At 43.6% G+C, this 27284-nt stretch overlaps 1 protein-coding gene across 2 annotated transcripts in view; it reads right to left on the bottom strand.

Moving 5' to 3' along the window:
- PATL1 (PAT1 homolog 1, processing body mRNA decay factor) overlaps positions 1 to 25415 on the bottom strand; it is a 28013-nt gene extending 2598 nt beyond the window's left edge. The window contains exons 1-16 of one of the 2 annotated variants that reach the window (XM_065943903.1): positions 25194 to 25415; positions 23177 to 23288; positions 17520 to 17737; positions 16614 to 16694; positions 15614 to 15808; positions 14577 to 14678; positions 14039 to 14128; positions 13586 to 13806; positions 11987 to 12076; positions 9680 to 9860; positions 9090 to 9213; positions 8174 to 8271; positions 7673 to 7732; positions 6526 to 6674; positions 5104 to 5263; positions 1400 to 1555 (exon numbers count right to left, since the gene is read on the bottom strand). In XM_065943903.1, the coding sequence (XP_065799975.1) occupies positions 1400 to 1555; positions 5104 to 5263; positions 6526 to 6674; positions 7673 to 7732; positions 8174 to 8271; positions 9090 to 9213; positions 9680 to 9860; positions 11987 to 12076; positions 13586 to 13806; positions 14039 to 14128; positions 14577 to 14678; positions 15614 to 15808; positions 16614 to 16694; positions 17520 to 17737; positions 23177 to 23288; positions 25194 to 25208 (2052 nt within the window). In that variant the 5' untranslated portion in view covers positions 25209 to 25415. Of the gene's footprint in view, positions 1 to 1399; positions 1556 to 5103; positions 5264 to 6525; positions 6675 to 7672; positions 7733 to 8173; positions 8272 to 9089; positions 9214 to 9679; positions 9861 to 11986; positions 12077 to 13585; positions 13807 to 14038; positions 14129 to 14576; positions 14679 to 15613; positions 15809 to 16613; positions 16695 to 17519; positions 17738 to 23176; positions 23289 to 23373; positions 24656 to 25193 lie in introns of those variants that run through there. The other variant, XM_065943902.1, reaches the window with a different exon arrangement.
- Positions 25416 to 27284: the final 1869 nt, after the last annotated feature.

Genomic DNA, 27284 nt, shown 5'->3' with positions numbered 1-27284 from the left:
AGAGGATGTTAATGAGAGTTTAAAAGATAAAGAGAGAGAGAGGATAAACAGATTCATCCACTATATCTAGGACTGTTAAAATTTAGCAACATGCTGTAGAGATATATAAATATTTATTTTACTCCGTGGGCAGTTAACAGCAGAAATCATGGACTCTAAAGCGGCACAAACATGAACAAGACCGAGGTTAAACACGTGAATCATGGCTATCATCAACCATGAAAAGAAGCTGGGCAGATTCTGGGATTCCATCCCTCCCTCTCTGAGTTCACCTCACCGAGGATAACCTCACCTTTCCACAAAGTTCCCTTCATGTCACTGTCAGAAAAACAACAGGTTACACAATCTCGTCCGACTTCAGGCTTTTTGACTGCCTTTATCAAAATTAAAGCTAAGAGACCAAATAACATGGAAGGCATGTAAGCTGGGGGTCCCGGTCTCACGCCCCAAGGCACGATCACCCTCTCATCTCTGAGGTGCTCACGGCCCTTCGAGCCAGGCTCTCCAGGTTTGCAGGTGCCAGAAGAAAACCTTGGGTCTCCTTTTCCCTTCACTGTACCACATGGTCCCGAGTGAGCGCCACTGTGTACCCAGCATTAAACTGCATCATTCACGGCTGCCTGCTCATCTAAGCGACGCTGACATCAGCTCCACTTTACAGATCAGGAAACCGGGGCTCAGCAAAGCAAAATCATCTGTTGTTCATGGTCACAAACCTAGGACGCGGCCGACGAGGAGTGGAAACCTGTTCTAAAAACTCACGCTCTCCTGTATTTACGCTTCCTGTGGGAGTCTCTGGACCTTTAATCTGATATAAAGGAAATAGGAACTGGGATGTCTTGTGGCAGAGACCACTAATTACCTACGTAATCCGCTTTCCTCCTGCTAGATCTGACTTCACCCGTGGTGACAATGGCGTGAACTCAGAGATGTTTCCAGCTTTCCCTGCACTTGGGTGTGGCACGTGATGGAGAGCTGGCCGTTGAGATTAAGAAGTTGGTGGTTGCAGCTCCGGGAAGAGGTCCAAGAGAGGAGGCCAGCTCCCCGACACCCTTCAGCCCTCTAAACCCACCTGTCCTCCTGATGCAGAGCAGAGCCCTGCGTCCGCACCCACCGTGGACCCGAGCGGACGCAAGCGTGGCAGCCGCTGCTGGGACGGCACAGCGGGGACGGGAAGAGTCTGCACCCCGACAGAAGCAGGTTTTCTCCACGTGAGGTACAGAGCACCCTGTCCTGTGAAAATCACTACCGTCTCCAGCTTCTGTCACCACGAGCTAAATGGAACTCCCGGCTGAAGGTCACAGCTCCAGCCCCTCACCCTCCTCTTCCCCCCGACGGCCACAGTGCTTACTTTCACCCGTGACTCAGACTGCGCGGGCTCGCGGGGCTCAGGGCTCACCTTGTTCTGGAGCACAGCAGAGAGGTGCGGGTTGGACGGAGCTGGGGCCGCTGCGCTCTGAGGTAGGTTCATCAGCTGCTGTAGAAGGCTGGTGACGGTCACTGGTGGAAGATGGTAGAGGAGGAGAGAGAAGGGACTCAACAGGCATGGCAGCACCTAGGGAAAACAGAACGGACAGGCCGTCAGTCTGCTACTGTACTTCAGCCTCACCGGCGAGCGGGCAGGGCCGGGGGAAGCTCACTGCCCCAGGCACGCTGCAACAGAGGAGCCTGACCAGCAGATGCTGTCAGCATCTCAGCCGCGGATTCCATGGAACTGCTGAGGATCTTCCCACTCGCACAGAACAGCGTTACCTGTGTGATCCAAGGGCGCAAAATCACTTCTCAAACACATAGCAAGATACATGATAAAACATCGGTATTCATTCTGCAAATACTCAGATGCTCACAACGTACCAGGCGCTGTGGGCTAAAACATGGTAAACAGCACACACCCTCAGGGGTCTAAACAGAGAAGTCGTGAGTAAACGGGCGACTTTAATACACCATGAGAGGCACTCCAGCACAGGTAAATTCTGAGAGTTAAGACTTACTGAGAGGTATTTTCAGACTTAACTGTATCTTGATTTATCTTTATAAAAGCTCAATGAGGAAATGGAGAATGATCAACCAATGTTTATAGATCAGAGAAGCAAGTGATCAGAAACTCAAGACTTTGGTTACAAAGCTAGTAGCTAGAACCAGAATTCAAGGCTGTTGGATACCAGCCTGCTAGTTCACTCATTCTGCTTTGCCATAAGGCCCAGACTGGGAAATTAAAATACAGAGCTACTGGTGTAACTAGGTTATGACGCTTGAAAGGAAATAGAGGGTGCTTCCAGCACTCAATGACCATAGCATAAAAAATGATGGCTGGTTCTACTTTAAGTAGCATTCAAGGATAGAGGACTCCTTATCATGATCAACTATTCTAAATAAACAGAGCTTTAAAAATTAAAGCATTCTTGCGTGCGTACTAGGTCACTTCAGTTGTGTCCAACTCTGTGCGACCTGTGGACTGTAGTCTGCCAGGCCCCTCTGTCTACGGGATTCTCCAGGCAGGAGTCCTGGAGTGGGCTGCCATCCTCGCCTCCAGGGGATCTTTCCGACCCAGGGGCTGCACCCATGTCTCTTCCATCTCCTGCACTGGCAGGTGAGGTCTTTACCACAAGTTCCACCTGGCAAGCCCAAAGCATTTTTAAACATACACAAAAGTACAAACAACACTGCAGTGAAGTCCACGCACCCACAACCCAACTTCAACAACAATTCAATCAATAACAGGCTGCCAACCTCATTAAATCTATGTTCTTCCATATCACATCATCTTTTTCATAAACAGCAATACTTCAATTCTCTCACAATACTACCGTTAACTGTGGAAGTTTAACTCCTTAATTATCATCTAATATCCATCTCCAAACTCAAATTCGTCAGACTGTCTCAAAAATGCCTAGGAGCTGATTTGTTCTAATGATGATTCAAATCAGACCCACACGCTGCATGTGGCTTTAAGGCTTTTACAATGTTTTAACAGGTCCTCCGTCACTTGCCCATCTCCTTTACTCAAGTCATTTATTTGAAGAAATTGGGTCATTTGTCCCATAGTTTGAATCTTGCTAATGGCACCTCTGTGGTGTCACTTAACAATGACCCGATCTTCAGTCTTTCCCCCATAAAAACTGGTAATTAGGATCAGAGGTTTGACTGAACTCCAGTTTAGCAGAGGGGGCAGGGTGGTGTGTGGCAAGGACACCCCAAGGAGGGTTGAGAGCTCCTTCCGAGGCGTCAGGGAGCGCGCAGTCACGCTGCTCCCCTCCCTGGGGCTCACGGTCATCTGTGGGTTCAGGTGTGGCCAGCCTGTCCCGACCAAAGAAGTGAGAAAAGCCCCATTCATCTCTAACCTCACACTTTCAGCTCCAGGAATGGCTGCTGCCCAGATGAACTGTTTTTTCCATTAGGGTTAGCTGTGAAATGGCAATTTTCTCGTTTCTTTGGAATTAGCTGAAATTCTTCCATAAAGAAGAACTTCCTAATATCAACACTCTAGTCACCTCGACATTTGGCTGTAATGCGGCAGGTAAGTGTAATACTTACCACTTTTCAGAATAATGAGTCGATGGCCGAGCAATCTCTCAAAGTGTCTAGCACATTTTTTTCATATCATTATGAACTCATTGAACATATCTGATCTACATCAATCCACTGGTATTAATTTTTGTTTCTGACACAAATTATCCCATTGTGACCGAAAGGAGGTTCCTTCAAGTTGATCTGTGCATCTTTTACACAGAACCATAGTAATCTTTCAGCTTTCTTGGTTTCTGACACGATACTCCATAATTATCTCGTACGTTTTATGCCTCAGACCTGGAACCTGCTATTACCTCAAACAAAGAGTATTTAGAGATGTGGTCTATTACTCTTTAACACATGCAGGTGAAGTCTTAGCCTCTATATTCAACCAAGTTTTCCTCACTGGCAGGTAAGCTCCACCACAGCAGGCCTCTCGGGGTTCCTAACTCCTAGCACCAAGAACCAGGCGCTATATACTTACAGGTCCTAATCAGTGCCTGGTACATAGAAGTGCTTAGTAAGCATTTGCTGAGTGAAGAAATTCTTTCAATTCTATTATTTCAGAAAGAATAATTTTCACGTCTTTTGGGTTCACTCTCAAATTCTATTATTTTGAATCTCACACTTAATAATACTAGCCCTTTGTGCTAACTATATAAATTTCTTGCTTTGAACTACTAATACTATTTCGAATTTTGCTAATCTTTCAAGCACTGTGATAGGAATAAGCAGAGGGCAATTCTTACAAACTTGATAATCATATTTCAAATTCTAGCCCATGGCTTCCCTAGTGGCTCAGCAGTAAAGAATCTGCCTGCCAATTTAGGAGACATGGGTTTGATCCCTGGTATGGGAGGATCCCACACGCCTCCGAGTAACTATGCCGGTGTACCCCAACTACTAAAGCCCACACACCCGAGAGCCTTGCTCCACAACCAGAGAAGCCCGAGCACCGTAACCAGAGCGGCCCTGCTTGCCGCCACTCGAGGAACGCCCACGCGGCGACGAAGACCCAGCACAGTCAAAAATAAATAAAATTTAAAACACTACTACTACTAATAAAATAAAACCCACAAATTCTAGCCCAGTTTAAACTGTTTAAAAGCACTGGCCCAATTCCTGTGGGACACCACTCAAGTAAGCCTACTGGTCAGTGTTAGGCCACTAGTAACAGCCCATGAGTGACACTTTATATCCAGCAAGGTAACCAAGACCATAAACTGCAAATACTGAGCGGTCAGACCCAGCGGGGGGCCTGATCTTCTCTCTGTAAATACCAATTCAGCAAGGCAGGTAAGGCCGAACTATTTGCTTCCAAAGCAGTTCTGACACAGATCATAGCTTAACAACTGTGTCAGATAAGATGGAATCACTGCTTTCCTCATGTTTAGGAACATGGTCTGTTGGATAAAGAAGTGGCATTAAAAATACAAAGGAGTAAAGTTTTTGCTTTAAATACTCAAATCATTGAGCCAAAGATTAGGTAAAAGAACACAAAAGGGAAAAGGGGGAAAATAAGAAGTCTGGCTTCTAGAAATCTTATCCACTGTGAAGACCCAAAGGAAAGAGGACCCCCACGTGGCAGGTCACCTCATCCTGTGCATCCTTCTTGATGAGGAAAGGGAGGTTCCTGGCTGTTGTCATGAGAATGTCAGCTGCTTGCTCTGTGGAGAGGAAAGGCAGAATCCGGGCCACCATTCTCTTCCCCTTTCGGATACACATGATCTGTACAAAGTGGTCATCACTTGGCCTGCGGGGGACAACTTAGGTCAGCAAGAACAATGTAAAAACCCACTTTCTCCTTTCACATGTTACTGGATGAACACACTGCATTTATTTTCACTCTGCAATGATCTGTACTACAAAACAGTGAGAATTACTTTACCAACCCTCAACCAAATAATAAAAAGTAAATTCTTCGAGTTTCATGAATACTGAAAATCATTTAAACACTTGTACATTAAAAAAACTAATCAAACTATAGGCATTGATTTCCTTTATTAACTTTCAAGTAACTACACAAATGACATGGTTAAAACAGCAAAATCTGAAAATATATATAAAAAATAATAATATAATCTCAGAGATAATTTACTAGTGTTATCATTTTGAAGACATTTTTGTTGTGTATATTTTTATCTTTCATTTTTTAAAAAGGAGGGGAACCCATATAATTTATATGGCTTGTTACTTGATTTTTTTTACTCAACAACTTATGAACACTTTTCCATGGCAATAAGTAATACTTTACACAGATATTACTGGCTGCGTAACAGTCCAATCTACGGAGAAACCCAGATTTACTGACCAAGCTCCCTGTCAGTCCAACCCTGAGAAGATGTGTTAAGAAGAAGGTCCTTTTCAAAAAGTTTTGTTTTGCGTATGTCCTGGCTTAAAAGAATCATCAATTCTCTCGAATGGGCAAAGAGAAAGGGAGCGTCCTCTTGCATTCATCAAATAAAATTGTGATTTATAGAACATTTACCATTGGCAAGATTGTATTCCAGACACTGGGTGGGAGAGAGATGACAGAAAGACAGAGAAATTACACTAAGGAGCTTGGTCTCCACTGGAAGACTGATTGGCTTCCATAGCAAATAAGAACTGTATGGTAATCCCAAGAAAGTATGAGTGTTTACACTTTCCATCTTAGTAGGAAAGAAAATACATAAAGGTTACACGGTTGAACATTTTAGTAAGCATAAACTAGATACAATCTGTAATCTCAACAAAAGAAACTAAATAATGTTTCCCACTGTCTCCAGCGCCCAGCACCGTTCCTAATAGATATTGCAGAGGTACTTGCTAAATAAATGAATTCTAGATACATAGATTTTTTTCCCCTCGGCTCAAAAGGATTCTAAAATGTTTTATATGGGGTGGCATTTGAGTTAGGCCAAAAGGAAAGACTCTGAGCTTACTGCAATGGTAAGCAAGGGTAAGGGCAGAATGCATAGAGCTCAAAGGAATCTAGCGAGTCTATATGTTTTTACCAAAGGACACAATTCTTACCTCTCCTGTCCAGGCAATTTCCCCCTTAAGTTGTCATACATGCAACAAATTTTGTGCTTTCTTTCATCCATCAGGGCAGGTCGCTCTTCTTCCAGACTTAGGAGGTAACGCCTTTCGTAATCCTCCACATCAAGCAGTAAACTGTAGGTCTAAGTGAGAGACACAGCAGGCTTCAGCAACTCGGAGCATTAGGTAAACAACTTCGCCGTTTAGGACTACCAGGTAACAACACAAGAGTGAGAGCCCACAGAAATAAGAATCAGAGAGGAAAAACCTGCTCTTTAAAACCCAGAGAAACATAGTGAAACAACTTAAAAAAAAAAATTCTTCAGGTATCATTTCCTGTCCCTTCTTGATCACTTTGCAACTTTCCAGCAGCAGCGGTAGTAATGTAAATAGGAGCCACGGCGCCCAGTGACGCCCTCTGTCTGTAAAAGCGGTAGCAGCGAGCTTGACTACAGGGTCCAGGCCCCGTCCAAGCACTGTGCAAATACTCACTCGCGGGAGACTCACAGCAGCCCAGTGAGAAGCAGACTCTCACCACTTCCATTTTTAAAGATAAAGAAACCAAGGACAGCACAGGAAAGCTAAATAACCTGCCTCAAGTCACAGACTTGGTGAGAAATGACCAAGACATGATTCGGAGCCTGTTCTCAGAGTCTGTCTCTTAACTCCTCTACTCATGCCCCAAAACACGGTGCTTCATGCTCCAGCACTAACTGCCTCCTCCTCCTGCTGCTTTCCCGTAGAACCTAGGACAGTGCCGAGCGCTCGGGGAGTGGCCAAAAACACACACGGACTGACTGAACAAGCAGTTCACAGGCAGGACAAGGTGATGTTTCTTTTCGTTTTCTTAGAAAGATGCCCTGCCCTACAACACTGAGCCGTTAACTGAGCAAGCTTGGACAAAACCCCAGGACTTCTAACTGTAACTGCAGTGCCTTCTCCACGAGGCCATAGGTGAGGTAAACCACATTCCTTTCCAGCATGCCCTATACACAACAGGCACTTTACACAGACATGTACATTAATTAAAATCACAGGACACTAACCGATTACTTCCTTTCCCACGTGTTGCGTACACATACATTCCACAGTTTGCTTAACTGAAACTAACTACAGCAACTTTAGCAATGCTAAAACTTACTTTCTCAATTATGAAAAGGGTTTTTCGTCTTTTGTCCCGAACCTGTTTTTCTTTTGTCTCCTAAAAAAAGACAAGACTTTTTAATATGAACTCTTTAACCACGTTAAGAATAATTTACTGCTGGTAAATTCTACAGGTAATTCTATTTGTGACAGTACTGTGAGGATTAATAACCAAACAAAAGTAACATGGACAAAGGTCACAGAGTTGACTGAATAAACCCACACATAAACTATTAACTAAATTCATAGCTAAGCAAAAGGTATTGGAGAATGCAATGAAAAATGAAGATATCATAGGAAAATCTTAAACACATAGAAAATGTTAGTTTTATAAAAAGTGGAATAAACAGCTAATGTTGTTTGTAGCCAGGGTTACCCAGTTCAAAGGCTCCTGCCACCCCAGGTCCTGCCTGGCTGCCTTAGAATTTCAACCCAGGGAACCTTGAAGAAGCAGTGCTGACCTAGACTTCCTTAAACACACAGTTCTGTGGCTACTTACATCATCCTCACTCCGAGATGTCACAACAGCATCAATCATTTTTCGGGGATTATTCACACTAGAGACAGTGAGCTTTCCCAAAGAGCCTTCAAACTGCACTGCAAGGACAAAAAATTGCCAACAAGTAAAAATCCACCAACGCAGGCAGACAGCATTCAAAGATCATTGCAGTCTCTCTTTTCTGGCCCCACTGCGTGGCCAGTTGTTGTTCAGTCACTGAATCGTGTCTGACTCTTTATGACCCCACGGACTGCAGACCACCAGGCTCCTCTGTCCATGTGATTTTCCAGGCAAGAATACCGAAGCAGGCTGCCATCTCCTCCTCCAGGGGATCTTCCTGACCCAGGGAACGAGCTCGCGTCTCCTCTGTCCCTTGCACTGGTAGGTGGTTCTCTACTACTGAGCCTCCAGGGAAGCCCCACTGTGTTGCATGTGGGGATTTTAGTTCCCCTGACCAGGGATGAAACTCAAGCCCCCTGCAGTGGAAGCACAGGGGTGTAACCACTAGACTGCCAGGGAGGTCCTATGTTCTCTAGTCTTCACTCAGGACCTAAAAATTTACTACAAAAATCAATGTATTATCTAAGGCAATCTCTTATCAAAATCTATTCTTTCCCATTTTTTTTTTTGGTTGTAATAATAAAAAGTCTGAAATATCTTTCCCTTATCTATTTTATGGATACTAGAAATTATAACATTTTAAAGTCATGGAATCTCAAGCAGAAATGGACTTAAAAGGTCATCTGTCAAACTATTCACTCCACGCTTGAACAAGGCGACTTCTCCATCTGTCAAGGACAACGGTACCTTGTACATCAGTTTCAAACATCTCGGTCCCATCATCTGCACAGTTGCTGCTATTCTGTCCGCAGCAGAGCGCATCTCTCCGCTGTGGGTGTGGGGACAGGGACCTCACCTGGCTTGTAGGTGTGCTCCAGCTTGGCCACCTGAGGCGTGATGAGCTTGGTACGCTCCTTTTTTGGGCCATCACCTTGCACTTCTTCAGCAGCTGACAGTTTCTCCAGTTTTTCAAAGTAATTCTACCACGTGAGAAGATGATTTCAGTTGCACCAAGCACAGAATATGGCTGCTCTTTACCATGAAACGATTTATACCAGTGGCAGCAATACTACTCGTACTCTATAAACGTACTCGTTTTTAACTTTTGTTAGATTGCCAAGAATTTCCTTTATCAAAAAATCCCAGCCTTCAAAATTAGCATCAATGAAAACATCATTAGACTGCCAAAATTCTTAATTTAAGAACCACATTATTGATGCCAAAAAGATTTAAAAATATTGGTTTGAGAGTCTCTACAGTTTAGAAATAAAAGGCATATATGCAAATCTTTCAGTGAATATTTTGTGATTCTTCAGCTTGAAAAACGGGACAGATTTCTTACTCACTTGAAGACTACCTCAGAAGAAAATTCTACCAATATTTAACTGGGTACCTTCACCAGGGTTAGCGACTAAACTTATCTTTCAAATGGCACAGAGGACGTACCTGGTAATAAAAATCATCCAGGTAGGGATCAGTGCTTTGCAGTTGCATCATCTGGATTTTAGAGACCCAGTCTTTCTCTCGCTGCAGCATGAGGTTGGCATATGGATCCTTTCGGATATGATCCTGATGACTGCTCCGGTGACCCCCTCTGTCTCCTGCACCGTTGAGATTCCGATGCTGACTGGAAAAGAAAAACAGGCCACATGCACTCCAAGTGGATACATGAATTACGTCTTATAACAATACTGGAGTAAAACAGGCCAACTGAAAAAAAAAGATTCCCCTTTGCTTTTATTAAAAGAGGAGTGAAAAAGAATAGAATCTTAACAGAATTTGAGAGGAAAGAGCTATGCAATACATAATCAGAGGACTAGACTATGATCTGAGTGCCTTACCATTAGCTAAGCACTTTCACCTATGGACTTGTGTGTAAGCCCCACAATAACCCTATGAGGTTTGTAGGTTTATTTTCCCCACTTAAGACAATAAACTGAGCTCAGAAGAGATCAGGCAACTTGCCCAAAGCAGCAGTCTTGGCAGCAGTGAGAGGTCTGAGCACGGGCCAGCCTGACTCCATGTCTACACACTTCTCACAACGTGTCGAAAATTATGATATACTTTAAACAGAAAGTCCAGCAAACATTATTCAAAAATCCATTTATTCACAACTTGGACTTAATGGAAAAATTATTGGGTCAAATTTGCTTCAGATTTTTAAAAAGTAATATTAAAGTAATACAGTGCTATGTTTACAGTTGAAGGCCCACCTATAGCCCTTGAGACCACAGTTTCCAGCTTCCCTTCCTTCCTGTAGGAACCACTATCCTGACTTTGATACATATCCTTCATGAAATATTTTTATACTTTTATTACTTGTAAATCTACATTTAAATATCATACAGCAGTATTCCATTTTACATAAATGGTATTAGGCATAAAATTCTGCTCCTTGATTCTTACTCAATATTACGTGTTTCATACTTGTCCACACTGATAAATACACCCAAGTATATTCTGAGAAGTAAAACTGCTAGGATTCAATGTATCCACATTGTCAACCTTACTGTTTATTGCCAAATTCTCTCTCCAAAGGCTATATATACTCCCTTCCTGCTAACAAGGACAGTGTTGAGACACTTCATGTTTTGCTGAGGATATAAAATGGTTATCTAATTTCAATCTGCACTCTTCTGATTATAAGTGAGCCTAAAAATCTTTTCGTTTTTATGAGCCATGTAGGTTTCCTCTATTGAAAAACTGCACACTTGTGTCTGATGTCTTTTGTTATATGGAAGTTTAATATATTTTTACAATTTCATTAAAAATATTTGTAAACACCTTTATTCAGTGATAACTGCTGTACAAAGAATCGTACAATTTAATGTATACAAACTGGTAAGTCTGGACACATGCAAACTCTTGTGATGCCATCAGCATAAACAAGGCACTAGACATATACACCCACTCCTTGGGTCTCTCTGTTCTTCTTCCCTTTTTTGGGGGTGGGGATGTAAGACACTTAACATGAGATCTACCCTTTAAAATTCTGAAATGCACAATACTATAATGTTAACTGCAGGCCTGAGAAGTTTCATATTTTAACAATCAAATGTATTATCAATTTTTTCCTTTATGGTTTGTATTTTTTGTGTCTTAAAGGCCCATACTAGTTTTTTACCTCTGCAAAAAATATTCCGTACTTTTTTTTTGAAAGAAAAAGGAAATTATACACAAAGAACCATAAAAGGGAAGGCTGAGAAAACTTCCAAGTTATGTTCAATTCTCTTATGTATAAGAATGATGATAAAATATAAGCTCCATGAAAGCAAGGGTTTGGTATGTCTTGTTCTTTCAATCCCCCAAACTGACCACAGTAGCTGGCACACAGTTGGGGCCACATACATAAATATGTATTTGAATGAGGATTAAACAGAGGCAAAAATAAAGTGACTGTTGGCTTTACGTAAAACCCAAACATAATGCTAGAGACTATACTTCAAGACCACCTCTGAGTCAAGATGGTAAACAAAATGCAGTTAAAAGTATGGGAAGAACTTGGTAAGGAGTGAGTATGTTGACCACCCCCCACCTCAGATCTGCATTTCAGAATTTTGTTAACTTGGAAATAAGTTGATAAGCTCTAGTCATTCAAAGCTTGCGCATTAAAAACATAAAACAGCACATATGATCTGACTTAGCCAGTTGAAATAAACTCAATATTGATTAAATTTACTTAAAAAGCAAGCTAAATCGGTCAAAAATGAAACCTAAATTAAGAAACCACAAGAGAGGAGGTAAAGTACTTACTTTCTATTCTGTTGCTGTCTCTGATGCAAGAGTCGACGGTGCTGTGGATGAAGGTGGGTTGTGTCTGGTCTAAACACTGGGGCCTGTGATCTAAGGAAAAAGGGAAAGATGTTCAGTTCTGTCCTTCTGATGACCTGAAGTTTTAAAGAATGTGGTCAATACTGGATCACTTCACACAGGTTCACCCAAGGGAATGCTGGTGTCTACTCTAAGAAGATCTTTCAGAAGGAAGACATAGCTGTATTTTTATGTCTTCCACAAAACACAATTCTCAACTCCTAAGAAGACAATCATAAAATCTGAGTAAACCAGCAGTAAGCTAGTTTAATTCTCTTTGCTCCTAACTGTTAAGAGAAGTCTCTATCTAAATTTAATGTACTCAAATTCACATTTGGAAATGACACTGAAAATATACATGTGATGGTTAATTTAATATGTCAACTTGTGTAAGATATCCAATTGCTTGGACAGTCACTCATCTAGATATTGCTGTGATGGTATTTTGTAGATGTTATTAGCATTTACAATTAGCTAACTTTAAGAAATAGAGAGATGGCCCTAGATAATGTGGGTGGGCCTTGCCAATCAGTTGAAGGCCCTAAAAAGAAAACCAGTTTCCCAGAGAAGGAATTTTGCCTCAAGACTGGAACATGGGAAGGCCTGACTGAGTTTCCAGCCTGCTGGCCTGCCCTATGGATTCTGGACTTCCTAACCCCACAATCATGTAAGCCAATGCCTCAGAGTAAATCTTTTCTTTATTTAGGTATACCCTATTGGTTTTGCTTCTCAGGAGAACCCTGAGACAACGCGATATATAAAAAACACAATTTCACTGAAGAAGGAACTTAAACCTCTCTTAACGTAAAATCACAGTGGAAGCAAGCAAGTAGCTAAGCACTTTGATTAGCTGACAACTCAGCATCCATATCTCTGTTCCTTTTTTTTTTTGGCTGCACAATCTCAGTTCCCCCGACTGAACCTGGGCCATGGCAGTGAAAGCATGGAGTCCTAACCACGGGACCGTCAGGGACTTCCCGCTCTGCTCCTTAGTGTAAGACCATTCTTCTTAAGTGAGAAGCACTTTGTGCATGTATGTGTGTGTGTCAAATGGATACGTGAGACATAAGAAACTTTAGAAGAAATGAAAAAGGTGACTAATGTGCAAATGTAAGCAGGAAGCATCTTGTTGTTGTTTAGTTGCTCAGTTGTGTCCTACTCTTTGTGACCCCAAGGACTGTAGCCCATCAGGCTCCTCTGTCCATGGGACTTCCCAGGCAAGAATCCTGGAGGGGTCACCATTTCCTTCTCCAGGGGACCCTACCGAGCCAGGGATGGAACCCACCTCTCCAGCACCAGCAGGCAGTACTTTTATCACTGAGCCACCTGGCAAGCCCAGGAAGCACGTGACTCGAGGGAAATGTGATTCATATGAAACCTTGGAGACCATCAAACATTTCTGTGTTTGGCAACTTGAGGATCAAATAACATCTCAAAATACATCATTTGAAAATAGCAAAGAGACTTCTACCTTCTATCACTAAACGTCAACGATCAAGACGCTCAGTGGACAAGGAACAGACAGTGGCACTTTCTGTATACCTTAGGTTTTGCAGGTGGGGTCCTGGACCGGGTGGGTGCTGCTGCGGAGGTGGCGGTGTAGCGGGGGGTGGGGCGCTGAAGAAGGCGCGGAAGCCTGGCGCCGGGGGGAGCATCTGCCCGACTCGCCCTTGCAACAGTTTGGGATTCATGGCAGCAAGCGGGCTGCCCACGAATCCAGGGACCCGTGCAAACTGGCTGGGAGACATCCGTCCGGGCTGCAGCTGCAAGAAGAACAAGATCTTGGATTTAGCTGACTGGCAGGTCCCCTTACTTTCATCCACAAAATAGTGAACACTGCTTCCATCAGTAACTTTGCTTGAGAAAGTAACGGGAGGAAGAAAGAAGAGGCAGTAGGAATTGACTAGTAGCAAAAAAAAAAGAGGGGGATGTGAGCTAGTGAAACTTAGGAGGGTAAGGCGAGCTCCTGACAAGCTGAGCTAATCCTAGGCTTACCTGCGCTCCTCCAAGAAGCTGTGCTCTCTGGAGGGGGCTGAGGACAGGAGGGACACTAGGGGGGAAAGGGTGGCCCAGCAGGGAGGAGTTCTAAAAAAAAAAAAAGGAAAAGAAAACATTAGAGTCATACCATAAAAGCAGGGAAATAACAGGAGAACTCAATAGAAATGCAGAATAGACCTGGACAGGAAAACTCTCAAAGGGTGGAGCTAAGCTGTCCACTGAAGGAATGTAAGAGAGAGTAATGCTAGAAGTCACCAAGCACTAGGATTATGTAATGTGAAAAAGAAAGCAGTAGAATGAAGGACTGTAATAGCACGAAACCAGATCATATCAAGTTTAGATCTTTAAAGATACGAAATGAGTTAAGAAATAGCTGAACACGATGAACTATGTCTCCTGACCTGGAGACTCTAAGATCCAGAAATTCAAGTATGGAGATTATGAAAAACATGTATCATTTAGGAGGTATTGATACACAAGGCACTGATCAGAAAATACACACTGCACGTCTTCACTAGGTTGCAGAGTGACATACCGGGACACTGCAGAGCTGGTTTGGAGACATCCTCTCACCATAGGGAGCAGGATACCGTGGTGGCATTGGGGGCCGAACATGGACAGGCTTTGGACACAGAATCTACGAGGACAAACATACATACAACTACACTCAGTGAAGTCAGTTTTTCCTCCACCTATACTCCCTCCCCTTGAGCACTGGCAGAGACACAGAACTCAATGCGAAGCCCTACTTTTAAGCAAACTGCTATGGCTCTGGTCCACATGTAGAACCTTCAGTCACTTCCTCTCACAAATATCAAGCAACGTGCCACTTTTTAACTGAGGAAGATTTAGCTAATTCTCCAGTTATCCCCACCCTTCCATGCTATCTGAGGGAGGTACCAGCAGATATACTGACTTGCAAATTCTCTCCAAGAGGATATGTTTTGGTAGCAGTGAGGGAGATGGAATGATAAGAAAGCTGGAGGATTAACTAAGTCCTATTCTGAAGCCCCTGTGATATGGCCACCATGCTCAGCTCTTTCATGTCCACTGTGACTCCACCATTTCAGAGGATATTGAGCCTAACTAGGCCATACCAATACCACCCTCCCCCCATACCTTCCACATTGGCCTTCCTTTCCAGCTGCTGGTTTCAGGTGGAGGGAAGTCTATGGAACAGGACTGCACAGGCTCTAGGGAAAGCAGGGATATCTTAAAGGTAAAAAGGGATGTGGACAATGCTCTGTGTTCCCACTCCCCCCAGCTTTCAGCCACCTCTCTGCCAAGGTTGTGGGCAGCCAGCAAAACACTTTAAAAAGGATATTTACACTAAATGTGGTTAACTACCCTTTTTCTCCCCCAATTAAAAGGCAGCAGCAACAGGAGCAGCACCAGCAAAGGGCATTGGGGAATGTGTCTCTTATTTGTGCTAACTTCTCCTCTAATTGGCTATTTTTCTTTCTAATCTAATGCCTACCCCACACTTCCACCCTCCTCCCAGTAGCACATTTCCCAAAGAATTTTGCCCAGATTCCCAGTATCCTGGGCTGAGTGCCTGTTGATGAGAGGTACCTGCTGGTTGAAGCTGGGCACAGACATCTGCTTAGGTGGGGTGCCTATGGGGACAGCTTTAACAGGAGGACTCCCAATGACAGGCGAGGTGGACCGCCTTGGTAATGCGCGCTCGGAAAGGTCCCGATCGTCTTCTGGGCCCTGGGGGGGCCTCTGAGGCAAGGCATATTCTAACACAGACACTGTAGGCATTTCCTAATTGAGGAAGTAGTGTTAAAAATATTAGCTAGCTCGAAATCTCTTAATCACCTTTACAGATGCCCAATACCTTGAGAAATTATTTTTAAAAATTTCTATTTAGTTTCATTTCCCATCCAGTAAAATTTACCCTCTGTGGCGTATAGAACTAAATTCTGATAAATGTACTGAGTCCTGGACCTACCACTAAAATCAAGACACAGAAGTTTTATCACTCCCCAAACTTCCTCAGTACCGTCCCTTTCTAGTCTAAATCTCCCACTGCCCTCAACCACTGCAAATCAATCTGTTCTGTCCTGACAGTTGTGCCTAAAAATGACTGTGTGTGTGTTCAGTCGCTTGGTTGTGTCCGACTCTCTGCGGCCCTGTGGACTGTAGCCCACCAGGCTCCTCTGTCCATGTATTCCAGGCAGGAATACTGCAGTGAGCTGCCATTTCCTACTCCAGGGCATCTTCCTGGCCCAGGGATAGAACCCATGTCTCTTCCAGCTCCTGCACTGCAGGCATATTCTTTATCACTAGCGTCAGCGGGGAAGCCCCTAAAATGACTTTAATGGAAATTGAGATCATAAGCTGCCAAAACTTTCAAGTTCCAATGGCTCCCTTTCAACCATTTCCAAGGAAAGCACAACCAAGTGCACATTTCCATGGAGTCTGAGGCTCAGCTGTGGCTGCTGGACGGTGAGATCAACACAAGGCCAGCAGGGAGCACACATCTATACATCGCCCCAGCAAGGGGGGGCAACAACAGGAGCCAGGCTGCGGATGCTAGGAATTTTATATAATGAAAAACGTCTAATACCTGAGCAAGCAGGGGTCCTCGGATTCGCCTCAGAACTTCAGATCCATCCCAGATGCTGGAATTCAGACTTCCTGGTTGGGTCTAGCAAGAAAGGAAAACACACACATAGTGTGGAATAGTGCAGGCTCTCTGGGCAACTTACCAGTTTGTGGTGAACAAAGCTCCCAAAGAGCTGCAACTGTTGAAGATAAAGAAACTATAGCATTCTGTGAAAGAGAAAGTGAAGTCGCTCAGTCGTGTCCGACTCTGCGACCCCACGGACTGTAGCCTATCAGGCTCCTCCCTCCATGGGATTTTCCAGGCAAGAATACTGGAGTGGGCTGCCATTTCCTTCTCCAGGGGATCTTCCCGACCCAGGGATCAAACCCGGGTCTCCCGCATTGCAGGCAGACACTTTACAATCTGAGCCACCAAGGGAGCCCCTATATAGCATTCTAGAAAATACCTCATATCCCAACTTCATCTCCAGAATTGCTATCATAAGGAATAATATCACCAAATTTCTATAGCACGTATAATTCTCTCAGTATAATAAATGAAATCAAATAGCAATCTGTTCAGTTCAGTTCAGTCACTCAGTCGTGTCCGACTCTTTGCGACCCCATGAATCGCAGCCCGCCAGGCCTCCCTGTCCATCATCAGCTCCCGGAGTCTACTCAAATTCATGCCCATCAAGTCGGTGATGCCACCCAACCATCTCATCCTCTGTCGTCCCCTTCTCCTCCTGCCCCCAATCCGTCCCAGCATCAGGGTCTTTTCCAATGAGTCAACTCTTCGCATGAGGTGGCCAAAGTACTGGAGTTTCAGCTTCAGCATCAATCCTTCCAATGAACACCCAGAAATAGCAAGAGCAAAGCCCAATACTCTGCTTCAATTACTAGTCTGCTCCAGCTCACAGCCACTTACTTGCAACACTGGCCTGGTCTGTACCGCCCTCATGATGGCTGGGTCTTCGAGTTCATTTTCAATCACCATCTTACTGAGCCTCTCTGCCAGATTTTCCTCATGGTCACCCAACAAGTCCATCTCATCCCTTTCCCCATTGCCGGTTTGTTCATTAACTGCTGCAGGCAGTTTCTCCTCCAGTTCAGCCAGGCGCTCATGTGCTTCCTGCCAATCATCATCTACAAGGAAATCAGAAAAAGAAACAGAGTTCATACTGGAATAAAAAGTTTCATGAAATTCTTCTATTAACCAAATAATTCCAACTCCAGAAGACAGGTGGAAAGTTAAATTTCCACCTAGACACATGAAATAAGGTTTAAATTAAGGGGGTGCATTTAAAGTGGGCTTCTCACTACTGAGAACAAACATCCTATCAGGAATAAAATTCAAATGCTTTGAGTAATAGATTAATACATTAGCAATGGCATCTAGATTATATTCTGAAATTGATTTCTAAATTGGTGATATACACATATACTACACCTGTGGGTTTGAGATTCTGTGACATTTTAGGCAAAAACTCATGCTAGCATACAACTTTGTCTTAGATAACTGTCACCTTCTTTACAAGCTTTTAAATCCATTATTTCATCCAATTAGTGTGTTTTGAGCATCTATTATGTGACAAACACTGTTCTAGGTGCATGGCATACATCTCCATAAGAAACAGACAAGGAAAGTGACATTTGAGCAAAAATTCAACAGTTAAGAAGTTAGTCATGTGGATATCCAGGGGAAGAGTGTCTCAGGCAGAGGACGGTCAGTATAGAGGACTTAGGATGGGAGACTGACAATTTTCAGAAGCAGCAAGGAGTGCGTTTGGACTGGAACAAACAACAGTGAAGAGTAGAAGAAAAATGAGGTCGGCGCGGATCAGAAGGAACTCTCGAAGGTCCTTCAGAGCTGCACTGAAATGGGGCCCCTGGAGGTCAGGATGTGGCTGGACTTGCTGAAAGAATCGATCTGGCTTATGTGCTGAGAACAGATTTGGGGAGAAGGGGGTCACACTACGGAAAACATGGAGGTCTGTCAGGAGGCTACTCCAAGTACGCCCAGGGGAAAGGTGAGGGTTGGCCCTCTTCTTTAACTGTCTCCATTTCTGTATACTACTACAGAGTCTGTATCACTGATATTAGGTTATTTTCTCATTGTTTATGCTGACAGAGCATCATTTCGCAGATGAAAATCTTTAGAAGCCTTTAGCTTCTCCAGAACTAGACCTCACCTCCATCACTTCTATCATTCCACGCTCCTTAACCACATCACTCATCATTCCCTTCTACCTCCATCATAAAAGCTCTATTATTTTGCTCCTTTTAGGATTCAAATTCAGATACCTTTCTTTCCCTCCTCACTGACGCTTTCTCTAAATAATGTTTTCATTTTAATTCTTACCATCACCTCATCTAACCCACCAAAACCCCATGTATTCTCTTGTATAAGTTACGTATTTTTATTCTTATTTTAGTTTTGTATGTTCTGCAAAATCCAACAAAGAGAGACAATAAGTAATTCTCTTTATAACTAACATCGCAACACAGAATTCTGAAAAACTGTCCTTATTTTCTATATATCTCATTTAAAGAAAGGAGAAGGACTGGAAACAACATGCAAAGAAAAAAAAAGTGTCTGGTATATACTCAGGGTGCAATAAATGATAGTTACTTCAAAAAAAGATTCAGACTTTCATATGCAACTTGTTAAAAGTATCTTTACTCTTTATTCCTGTTTACAATACATGCTTGCTAAAAAAAACTTAAACATTATACAAATATGTAACTTCGTGAAACTTCCCAATTCTTCAGGAATGTTAAATTTTTAAAAGTAGAAACATGTAACTACTGATAAAAACAAGGTTAAGTGGGATTTCCAAATTTATAATCTGATACGATCAGAACCACTGTGTAGTCTTGGAGCACTGTGGTAGATTTGAATGTACTATGTACAGTAATGGAAAAATATAGTTTAGATGAAAATTTATAGTACTAAATCATCAGTTATTAAAAAAATAGCATAATCAAAAATCAATTGTGACATTAATATTTTGTGCCATCTTTGCTAAAGAAGAGTTAGCTAAGCATGCTCTGAAGGACCAACTGCTTTTTCCAACCTTACTGACTCAATAATGCCAGAAAAGGGGGGAAAAAAAGAGAAATAGTCTGTAATCCCGAACTATGGGATTTTTAAAAAACATTTATTACCCAAATTTAAGAAACTGATTTATTAATGGATTAATTCTAATGTAGAAGAGTTTCCATTCACTTCTCATAATCTTATTTACTAACTTTACTATATGTCTCATCAAAGACGATCATCTACTTGTCCTTAGTAATTATAAAACACTGATTAGTAGTCATATTTTGTAAGAAAGGCTCTGTTGTGAATTGTTACTTTTTCAAACATATAAGTAAAGAAATCTATACCACAGAACACCATCGTTGTCATTTTAGGTATTTCTTGTTTTGTGAAGCAATGTCAGAGAACACACATGTCCTTGGTGTAAAAGGACACTTCACTCTGTATCTTCTTCGAATGACTGAAAAAGAGAGTTACTTACACATGCCCTTGTTTGTTTGACCTCAACCCACGCTCATCAAAATGATAAATGGTAGGGGAAAAAAATAACAAGAGAAATGAAGTGAAAGAGATACCTATTTTCCTTCAACTAATTAACCTATACTCTGGGACTTCCCTGGTGGTCCAATGGCTAAGACTCTGTGCTTCCAATGCAGACAGTCCCAACCCCTGGTCAGGGAACTAGATCCCACATGCCACAAAGAAGATTCTCATGTGACACAACTAAGACTCAGTATAGCCAAATAAACACAAATGTTTAAAAAAATTAACCTATACCCAGATGCAAGTTACTAAAACCCTGTCTGCTTTTATAAGCACGTACTTGTTGTGGTAGTTCCCTTCAAATTTGTCTCAGGGATATATCTGAATAAAAAACAAAATAAAGAGGAAACAGAGTTAATTTAATTTTAGAGCAATCTCAGTCTCTAAAGATTTCAGCAGCTATCAGTAAAAAGGAGGAAGAAAGAATGAGGATCCTTCCACGTGGAGGCAGAGTATTTCCAAGGATTCCCCAAAGACTGTTAAAACATAACTTGTAGTTTACACTGATTGTATTTATAGCCACTTAACCTCTCTGGCACTTTCCTTCTTCATTGGCTAAAATGACGATAATAATAGTACCTACCTTATAACGTTGCTATGAGGATTAACAATATATGTAAAACATTTAGAAAGGTGCCGAGTATATAATAAGCACCGTGGAAGTGTAAGCTTTCATTTTTAGAGAATGAGTTGAGGTTACTGTGGCCCATTTATTGCTCAAAGATGATGCAAATGTTTTTTTCCATGCAAAGACACTGACTAGTTTCTTACAGAAAGGTGACATCAGAGCATTTGTAGCCAGTGACTTAAAATAACTACTGTATTAACAGGTACTACTCAAGATACTCACTCCTTGAGTTAAAAACCGTCAAGTCAAAACATATATCACAGGTCTAACATTCTACCTTCTTGTTTAAATTCTCTACCCACCTATGGAAATATATTGAACAAGTCATAAGTGGACTTAGAACTTTTCTTTTTATAAATCTGTATACAATTTATATCACGGTGTTAGGAGGAACTAGGATTTTAACCTTACAATTGTCTCAATGTTAAGGGCTCACATTTGGAAATCTTTTCTCCACCACGGACTCTGTAGACCAAGAAGTCCTTAATCATCCTTGTGCCTCAGGGTACAAAAATGGGCTACCTACATGCTATTTCACTGCTCTTACTTTTTACCACCTGTTCTTTTACTGTGTAACCCTAGGGGCTTTTTCAATGTGTGTGCACTTTTTGCTTTTCCATCCCATAAAGTACAATTCTGCATACTTTAAAATACTTTTAAGGCAATACTTTCCTTATCTTGGGAGAAACACAGAAATTCAGTAACAAAAAAATTGTCAAGCACTCTGGAGGTCAGGGAGAAGGCAAGACCATTTCTCTCCTGTCCAGGTTCAAAACTGAGGTCATTTACTATATCTCATCTTAATATACTTCATTTTAATACAAATGAATTTGCTACAAAATGGTAACATTCAGTACATTTTAAGAGAGAAAGAGTTTCAGAAGCAAGCACACACTTGTTTGTAGCTTTATCGTATTCTTTAGGTTTTCACTAAAGTTTCAAATGTAATCTGCAATTCCCATCAGTTCCCTGCTTTTGTCATTCTCTGTTCTTCCTCCCCTTCCCTGTGATCTCCATGGAGAAAGAACAGCGTCTTAGATCATGTCATCCTCTTGAATGAGCTCATCCCTTTAATTTCGGCTGTAATCCAAAAGGTCTTCAGTTCCCTGTTGTAATGAGCCTTGCTTTTACCTTAAATACTTCTCTTGCTGCTCCCAAAAGCAGCAGTTTTAGCTCTCCAGTGAATTCTGTTAAACCCTGACTGAACAGAGAACATTTTTTCATTTTTGCCAGTTCACTCAACTCAGTTTAAGCTTAAACAAACTTAAGCCATTTTGGTCACTGCAAAACCAGTAATCAATACGATATTTTTAAAGACCTCTTGTTTGTTTTTGATATTCAACATTTTGGGGTTACCCCATACTGATAAGTTTCCTCTTCTTCTTCCTTATTACTTAGTTTGAATATTTGTTGCTTAGACAGAGTTCAAAGAAACTCCATGTATTCACACATCCCAGGGTAAATGTGGTCATTGTTTTTCAATACCATCAGTCAAAGCAAAGGATAATTGCATCTCTCTCTTTTTTTTTTTTTTTGGCCTCACACATGCTGGATCTTAGTTCTCCAACCAGAAATGGACCCCGGGCCCTTGGCAGTGAGAGTTCAGTCTTAAGCACTGGACTACCAGGGAATTCCCTTACCTATTCATCTTTTAAGTATAGTTTAATTTTAACTTATAAGAATGCTTGTTCTAGAATCTCAATTTTCGAACTTTATCCTACATACTTGCCCCCTAAATTTCTCATCTCAGTAATTATAACTGTGACCTCTAGTTTAGCTTGGCTGTTTAAATTTTTAACCTCTTCCAACTCCCGAAATATTTTCTATCTCCAGGGATGAGAAAATCTCATCTATGCACAGCACTCTTCTAACTTATGAAGACTTTCTATCACCAAAATTCTTAGAATCAAAAACTCTATTTTACTGAATATACTACAGTACAACAGCAGGATCATGCTATATACTATTGATCAACTAAATTTTAAAACATACATATCTGAATCTGAGTTTTCTTCTAGTCCACTAGTTTTCCTTAAGTTATATGTTCCAGAAAAAATATTTCCTTCTTCTAGGATTATTTTAAGCCTTTATAAAATGTGCACTTCTTTAATCACTTGATTTTCTCACAGTGTCAACTGAGGGCCACAGATCATAAAACTGGAAAGGACAGGGCTTAGAGAAACACCTGGTTTTGTAAGTGAGGCAAACAGAAGCTGAGAGGAGCAGGATAGATGCTTGGAGCGAAGAACAGAAGTCTGCCAACTCTGTGAATGAGGATACTCCTGCTAAGACAAAAGTATCAATGCTGATAAAAGACAGCATTTGAAAAGAGCAGGAGACCAAGACATTATAAAAGAAAGCTGTCACTTACCAACTGCACCTGACCCAAATGTATCATCATTGAATTGATCAATCTCTTCGTCCTCCTCTCCCAGGCCCTGAAATGCATCTTCATCTTCATCCAGAGGACAATCCTCCAGAGACTAAAAAAAAAAAAGAGAAAAAAGATTAGCTATTCAGGAAGTTCACAACTTCATTTTCAAAATGTTCTAAAAATGTTCTTCTTACCTTACCAATCAACACAATAGCTTCATTATGACTAGATGACATTTTTTCTATCCCCCAATTTCCCTGACATTGGAAGATTCAGTACCTTTTCTTTCAACTTCTCTTTCCTATTTATTTAACCTCTTCCCCCAAACTTCAATTTCTCTATTTATCAAGGCTCTAATAATAGCATTTCCTCATGCAACCAAGAAACTAGGCCTGTAACTTCCTTTCCATCACTGGTTACAATGACAACTAAAAATGAACACTTTATTTTGCCCAAGTTATTATTTTTCACTTAAATTCTCGTCTTCCCCATGTTCATGTCATAGTCCCAACTACGAATCCCTTTTAAAGCTTTCTCTTCATTTTCCTTCACCCATTTTGTTTTCCTATAGGCTCAAACTTTGGTGGTAAAAGAGAAAGCTAAGTTTTCAATCACAGTGAACTCTTGAAAGCCTGTGATGTGACAAGTTCGAGCTCGGTCTCTACTCCAAGTGATGCCAACCTGGACAAGCCACACCCCTTCTGATTAATTCATTCAATGCTTCCTGAGCACCTACTGTGTCTCAGGCTGTGTTAGACTTTAAACCACAATCTCTTTTAAGTGGTAATGCAAGGACAATATCATCTCCTTCAGAGGTGTTGTGAGGCTCAAAGAAGGCAAAGTTTTAGACAAACACTGGATATTGTTAAACAATGCTAGATATCACCATAACAACCTAGGTGTGTTCTAAACACTCCCTTCCCTCGCCCTTCATTTCACTTCTCAACTGATTAATTTTTCAAGTTTTCTTGGGAACTTTGCCTACTGCATCTCATCACTTCTCTCCATATTTACATAAAGCCAGTTTGATCTTGAGCCATTCCTATCAAATAGCAGGTCTATGTGTCCAGTTTTCAAAGACTCAGGGTCGGAACTCCACACTCTCTGCAGTCACATTTCTGATATACCTTGACTGACCACCTCTCAGCGAGGCTGTTCCCAAATGAAAAGGTAGGTTCAAGGGCCAGTCTACCCATCTTAAGTCTTCCCAAACTCAACATGAAACAAGCAGGCGATTGCCTCCACATCAGAAGCAACTTCTCGAAGCACTCGCAAATCACGAAAGTCTACCGAGCCAAATCACTGCTTCTCAAATTGGAGAGGCTCTTAGGGATCACCTAGACCAACTCTGTCAATTCTACAAATCCCAGAAACCCTGTCCAAGAATCAGAAATCGCTAGAGGTCACACGGCGAGTTAGCCACAGCGCCAAGACTCTCGACAGGTCCTGCATTCCCGGGACCTTCCCCCAAACCACGTCTCGGTTCTCTCGCCCCCAAGGAACTCCTGCGGGACACGCCCCTCCCCAACCCCCAGTCCTCTTCAGTCAACAGTCCTCGGCCCCAGTCAGAAGGCAAGTCCGGGCCCCGGGGACCTGACGGTCGCCCGTTTGTGAGGGGGAGACGCTTCCGTGTCCAGGGCGGGAAACGCGTCTCTGGCCTTTCCCGAGTGACTCCTCCACAGGAATCACCGGCTGCGGGAGCAAGGCTCTCCCCTCTGCGCTCCTCCGGGGCGGGGGCGGGGGGCTGCGTGGTCACGGTACTTCACGGGCCCGCCCCACCCCAACACAGAGGTCAGCTCTCTCCGCCAGCCGCCGGCAGGGCGGTCCCGCCCCCCCGACGCTGGCTCACCACCCGCGCGGCTGAAACCCGCGACCCCAGAACCGACGCCCTCCGAGGGGTCCCCCGGCCACCCCCTCCCCCCCAAAGCGCGGGACCGACGCGCGTGAGAGACAGAAAGAGAGCTGGGCTTGGGCGGGAGCAAGGGAGGGGTCACTTCCGGTCGCGGCGGCTCACCTCGTAGCGGAACATTCTTGGGGAGGGGGGGGAGGGAGCGGGGAGGGGAATGGGAGAGGGAGGGAAGAGGCGCCGACTCTCCGGGCTCCTCCGCGCGCGGGTCCTCCACCGGCTCGCGACCCCTGGCCGCCGCCGTACGCCAGAGCGTGCGTGGGGACGTGCGCAGGCGCGCCTCGGAGCGGGCGGCCGCCCCGCTCGGCGCCCGGCGGCGGCGGCTGCGCGGGGACAGATTTGGCGTCCCGCTTCCTAGTCTCAGCGGCGGGAAGGAGGTCCCGCGGCGAGAGACTGCGCACGCGCCGCCCGTCGGGGGCTTCCTCGCGGTCTGGGCTTGTAGCTCCGCCCACCCTCCGGCTCCTCGGCGCTCGGCCGGCGCTCAGGTTCCAGTCACGAGTTTTCCGTCACTGACTGGGCGGAGAGAAGCCTTGTGATTGTCACAGGACAGGGCTTTGAAGAGTCCCAGGCTTAAGATAGCCTGGGCTGCAAGAAATGGAGATTCCTAGACTGTCTTTACAACGTTCCACACCGTCTTCGAGTTGCTCGGAGTTCCTCACGACTGACCGTTTGCGCCGAATGCGGGGGAGGGGCGGGGGGAGTCGTTCAGGTCTTCGGAAGGGGCTGCGTTCGTCGCCACTTTCAGCGGCACGTTACCCGCTGAGCCGACAGCAGATCAGGGCTGTGATTTATGTGTGTCTAAGTGGTGAGGGCGTTAAAAAAAAAAAAAAAAAAGCCGAAGACTGGTTTAGGGAGGTCCCGCCCGAGAGGTATTTTTAGGCCCCAGGCGCGCGGAGTGGGCAACTCAGCCGTGGGCAGCACGGTCTTCGAGGCTGCGGGTGCCGCTGGGAGACACCAGCTCCTGAGAGGATCAAGCCCAGGAAGGCGTTTGCCCGGGGCGCCGTGCTTCCGGAAGCCTGATGGGGAGATTTACCTCTGCTAGAGCAGCCCGCCCTGCCCTTTCGGCCTCAGGACTCTCCTCGAGGATTAAACTCGCACCACGAAGAATTAATTCGAAGAATTAAGGAGGGCATTTCGCAACTCCTTTCTCCTGGTGTCTCAGAGTGCAGCCTCACCTTAGGAGTGGCATAAATTCCTTACGTGGTAGTATGACCAGCTTAGTCAGAGTCTGAGGAGTGGAAATTGTGAATTTGGAACAGGAAGTTCTGGGTGGGAGGCAGTGCTTTGTCACTGGCTATTAGGTTTGGAGCAAGTTACCTAAACGTGTCTGAGGCTTAATTTCTCTGTAAAGTGGATTTAATGAGACTTAATGATACCTGCTTCACAGAGTAGTGGTTCAATGGCAGGATGATTCTAATACTACTACTCTTGATTGCGGTTTGTGAGATAGTGATACTGCTAATCGCTCAGTTGTGTCGCTCTTTGCGACCCCATGGACTGTAGCCTGTCAGGCTCCTCTGTGCCTGGAATTCTCCAGGCAGGACCACTGCGGTGGGTTGCTATTCCCTTTGGATCTTCCTGACCCAGGCATCGAACCTGGGCCTTCTGGATTGGCAGGCAGATTCTTTACCTTCTGAACTTGTGAGATGGGTACTATTATTTTCTGTATAGATGTGGAACTTGAGGATTAGAGATGTTAAATAATTTATCCTAAACCACTTCCCTTGTAGCTCAGTCGGCATAGAATCTGCCTGCAGTGCAGGAGACCCAGGTTGGATCCCTGGGTCAGGAAGATCCCCTGGAGAAAGAAATGGCAACCCACTCCAGTATCCTTCCCTGGAAATTCTCACGGACACAGGAGCCTGGTGGGCTGCAGTCCATGGGGTTGCAAAGAGGAGTCGGCAAGACTTAGAGACTAACACTAACCCACCCATAGCAATGGCAGCCAGGTCTCTCTGATTCCAAAAATCCAATCTGTTAATCACTGTGATGGTTTTACAAAAGTGAATGTTTACATGGGCCATACCTAAAGCTTGAAATGGAGCAGGCTAAGTATAAGATGAAATTAGAATCCAAGCATTCATACATTACACAATTTCATATGCTAGGTACCAGCAAGTCTTAACAATGATCAAAGAATTGGTGCCATGTAAACCCGTGCATACCCCACTCTAGTACTCTTGCCTGGAAAATCCCATG

The sequence above is a fragment of the Muntiacus reevesi genome, chromosome 9, assembly GCF_963930625.1.
Source record: "Muntiacus reevesi chromosome 9, mMunRee1.1, whole genome shotgun sequence".
Classification (NCBI taxonomy): Eukaryota; Metazoa; Chordata; class Mammalia; order Artiodactyla; family Cervidae; genus Muntiacus; species Muntiacus reevesi.
Note: the sequence above shows the minus strand (reverse complement) of the source record. Positions and strands in the feature narration are given on the sequence as shown.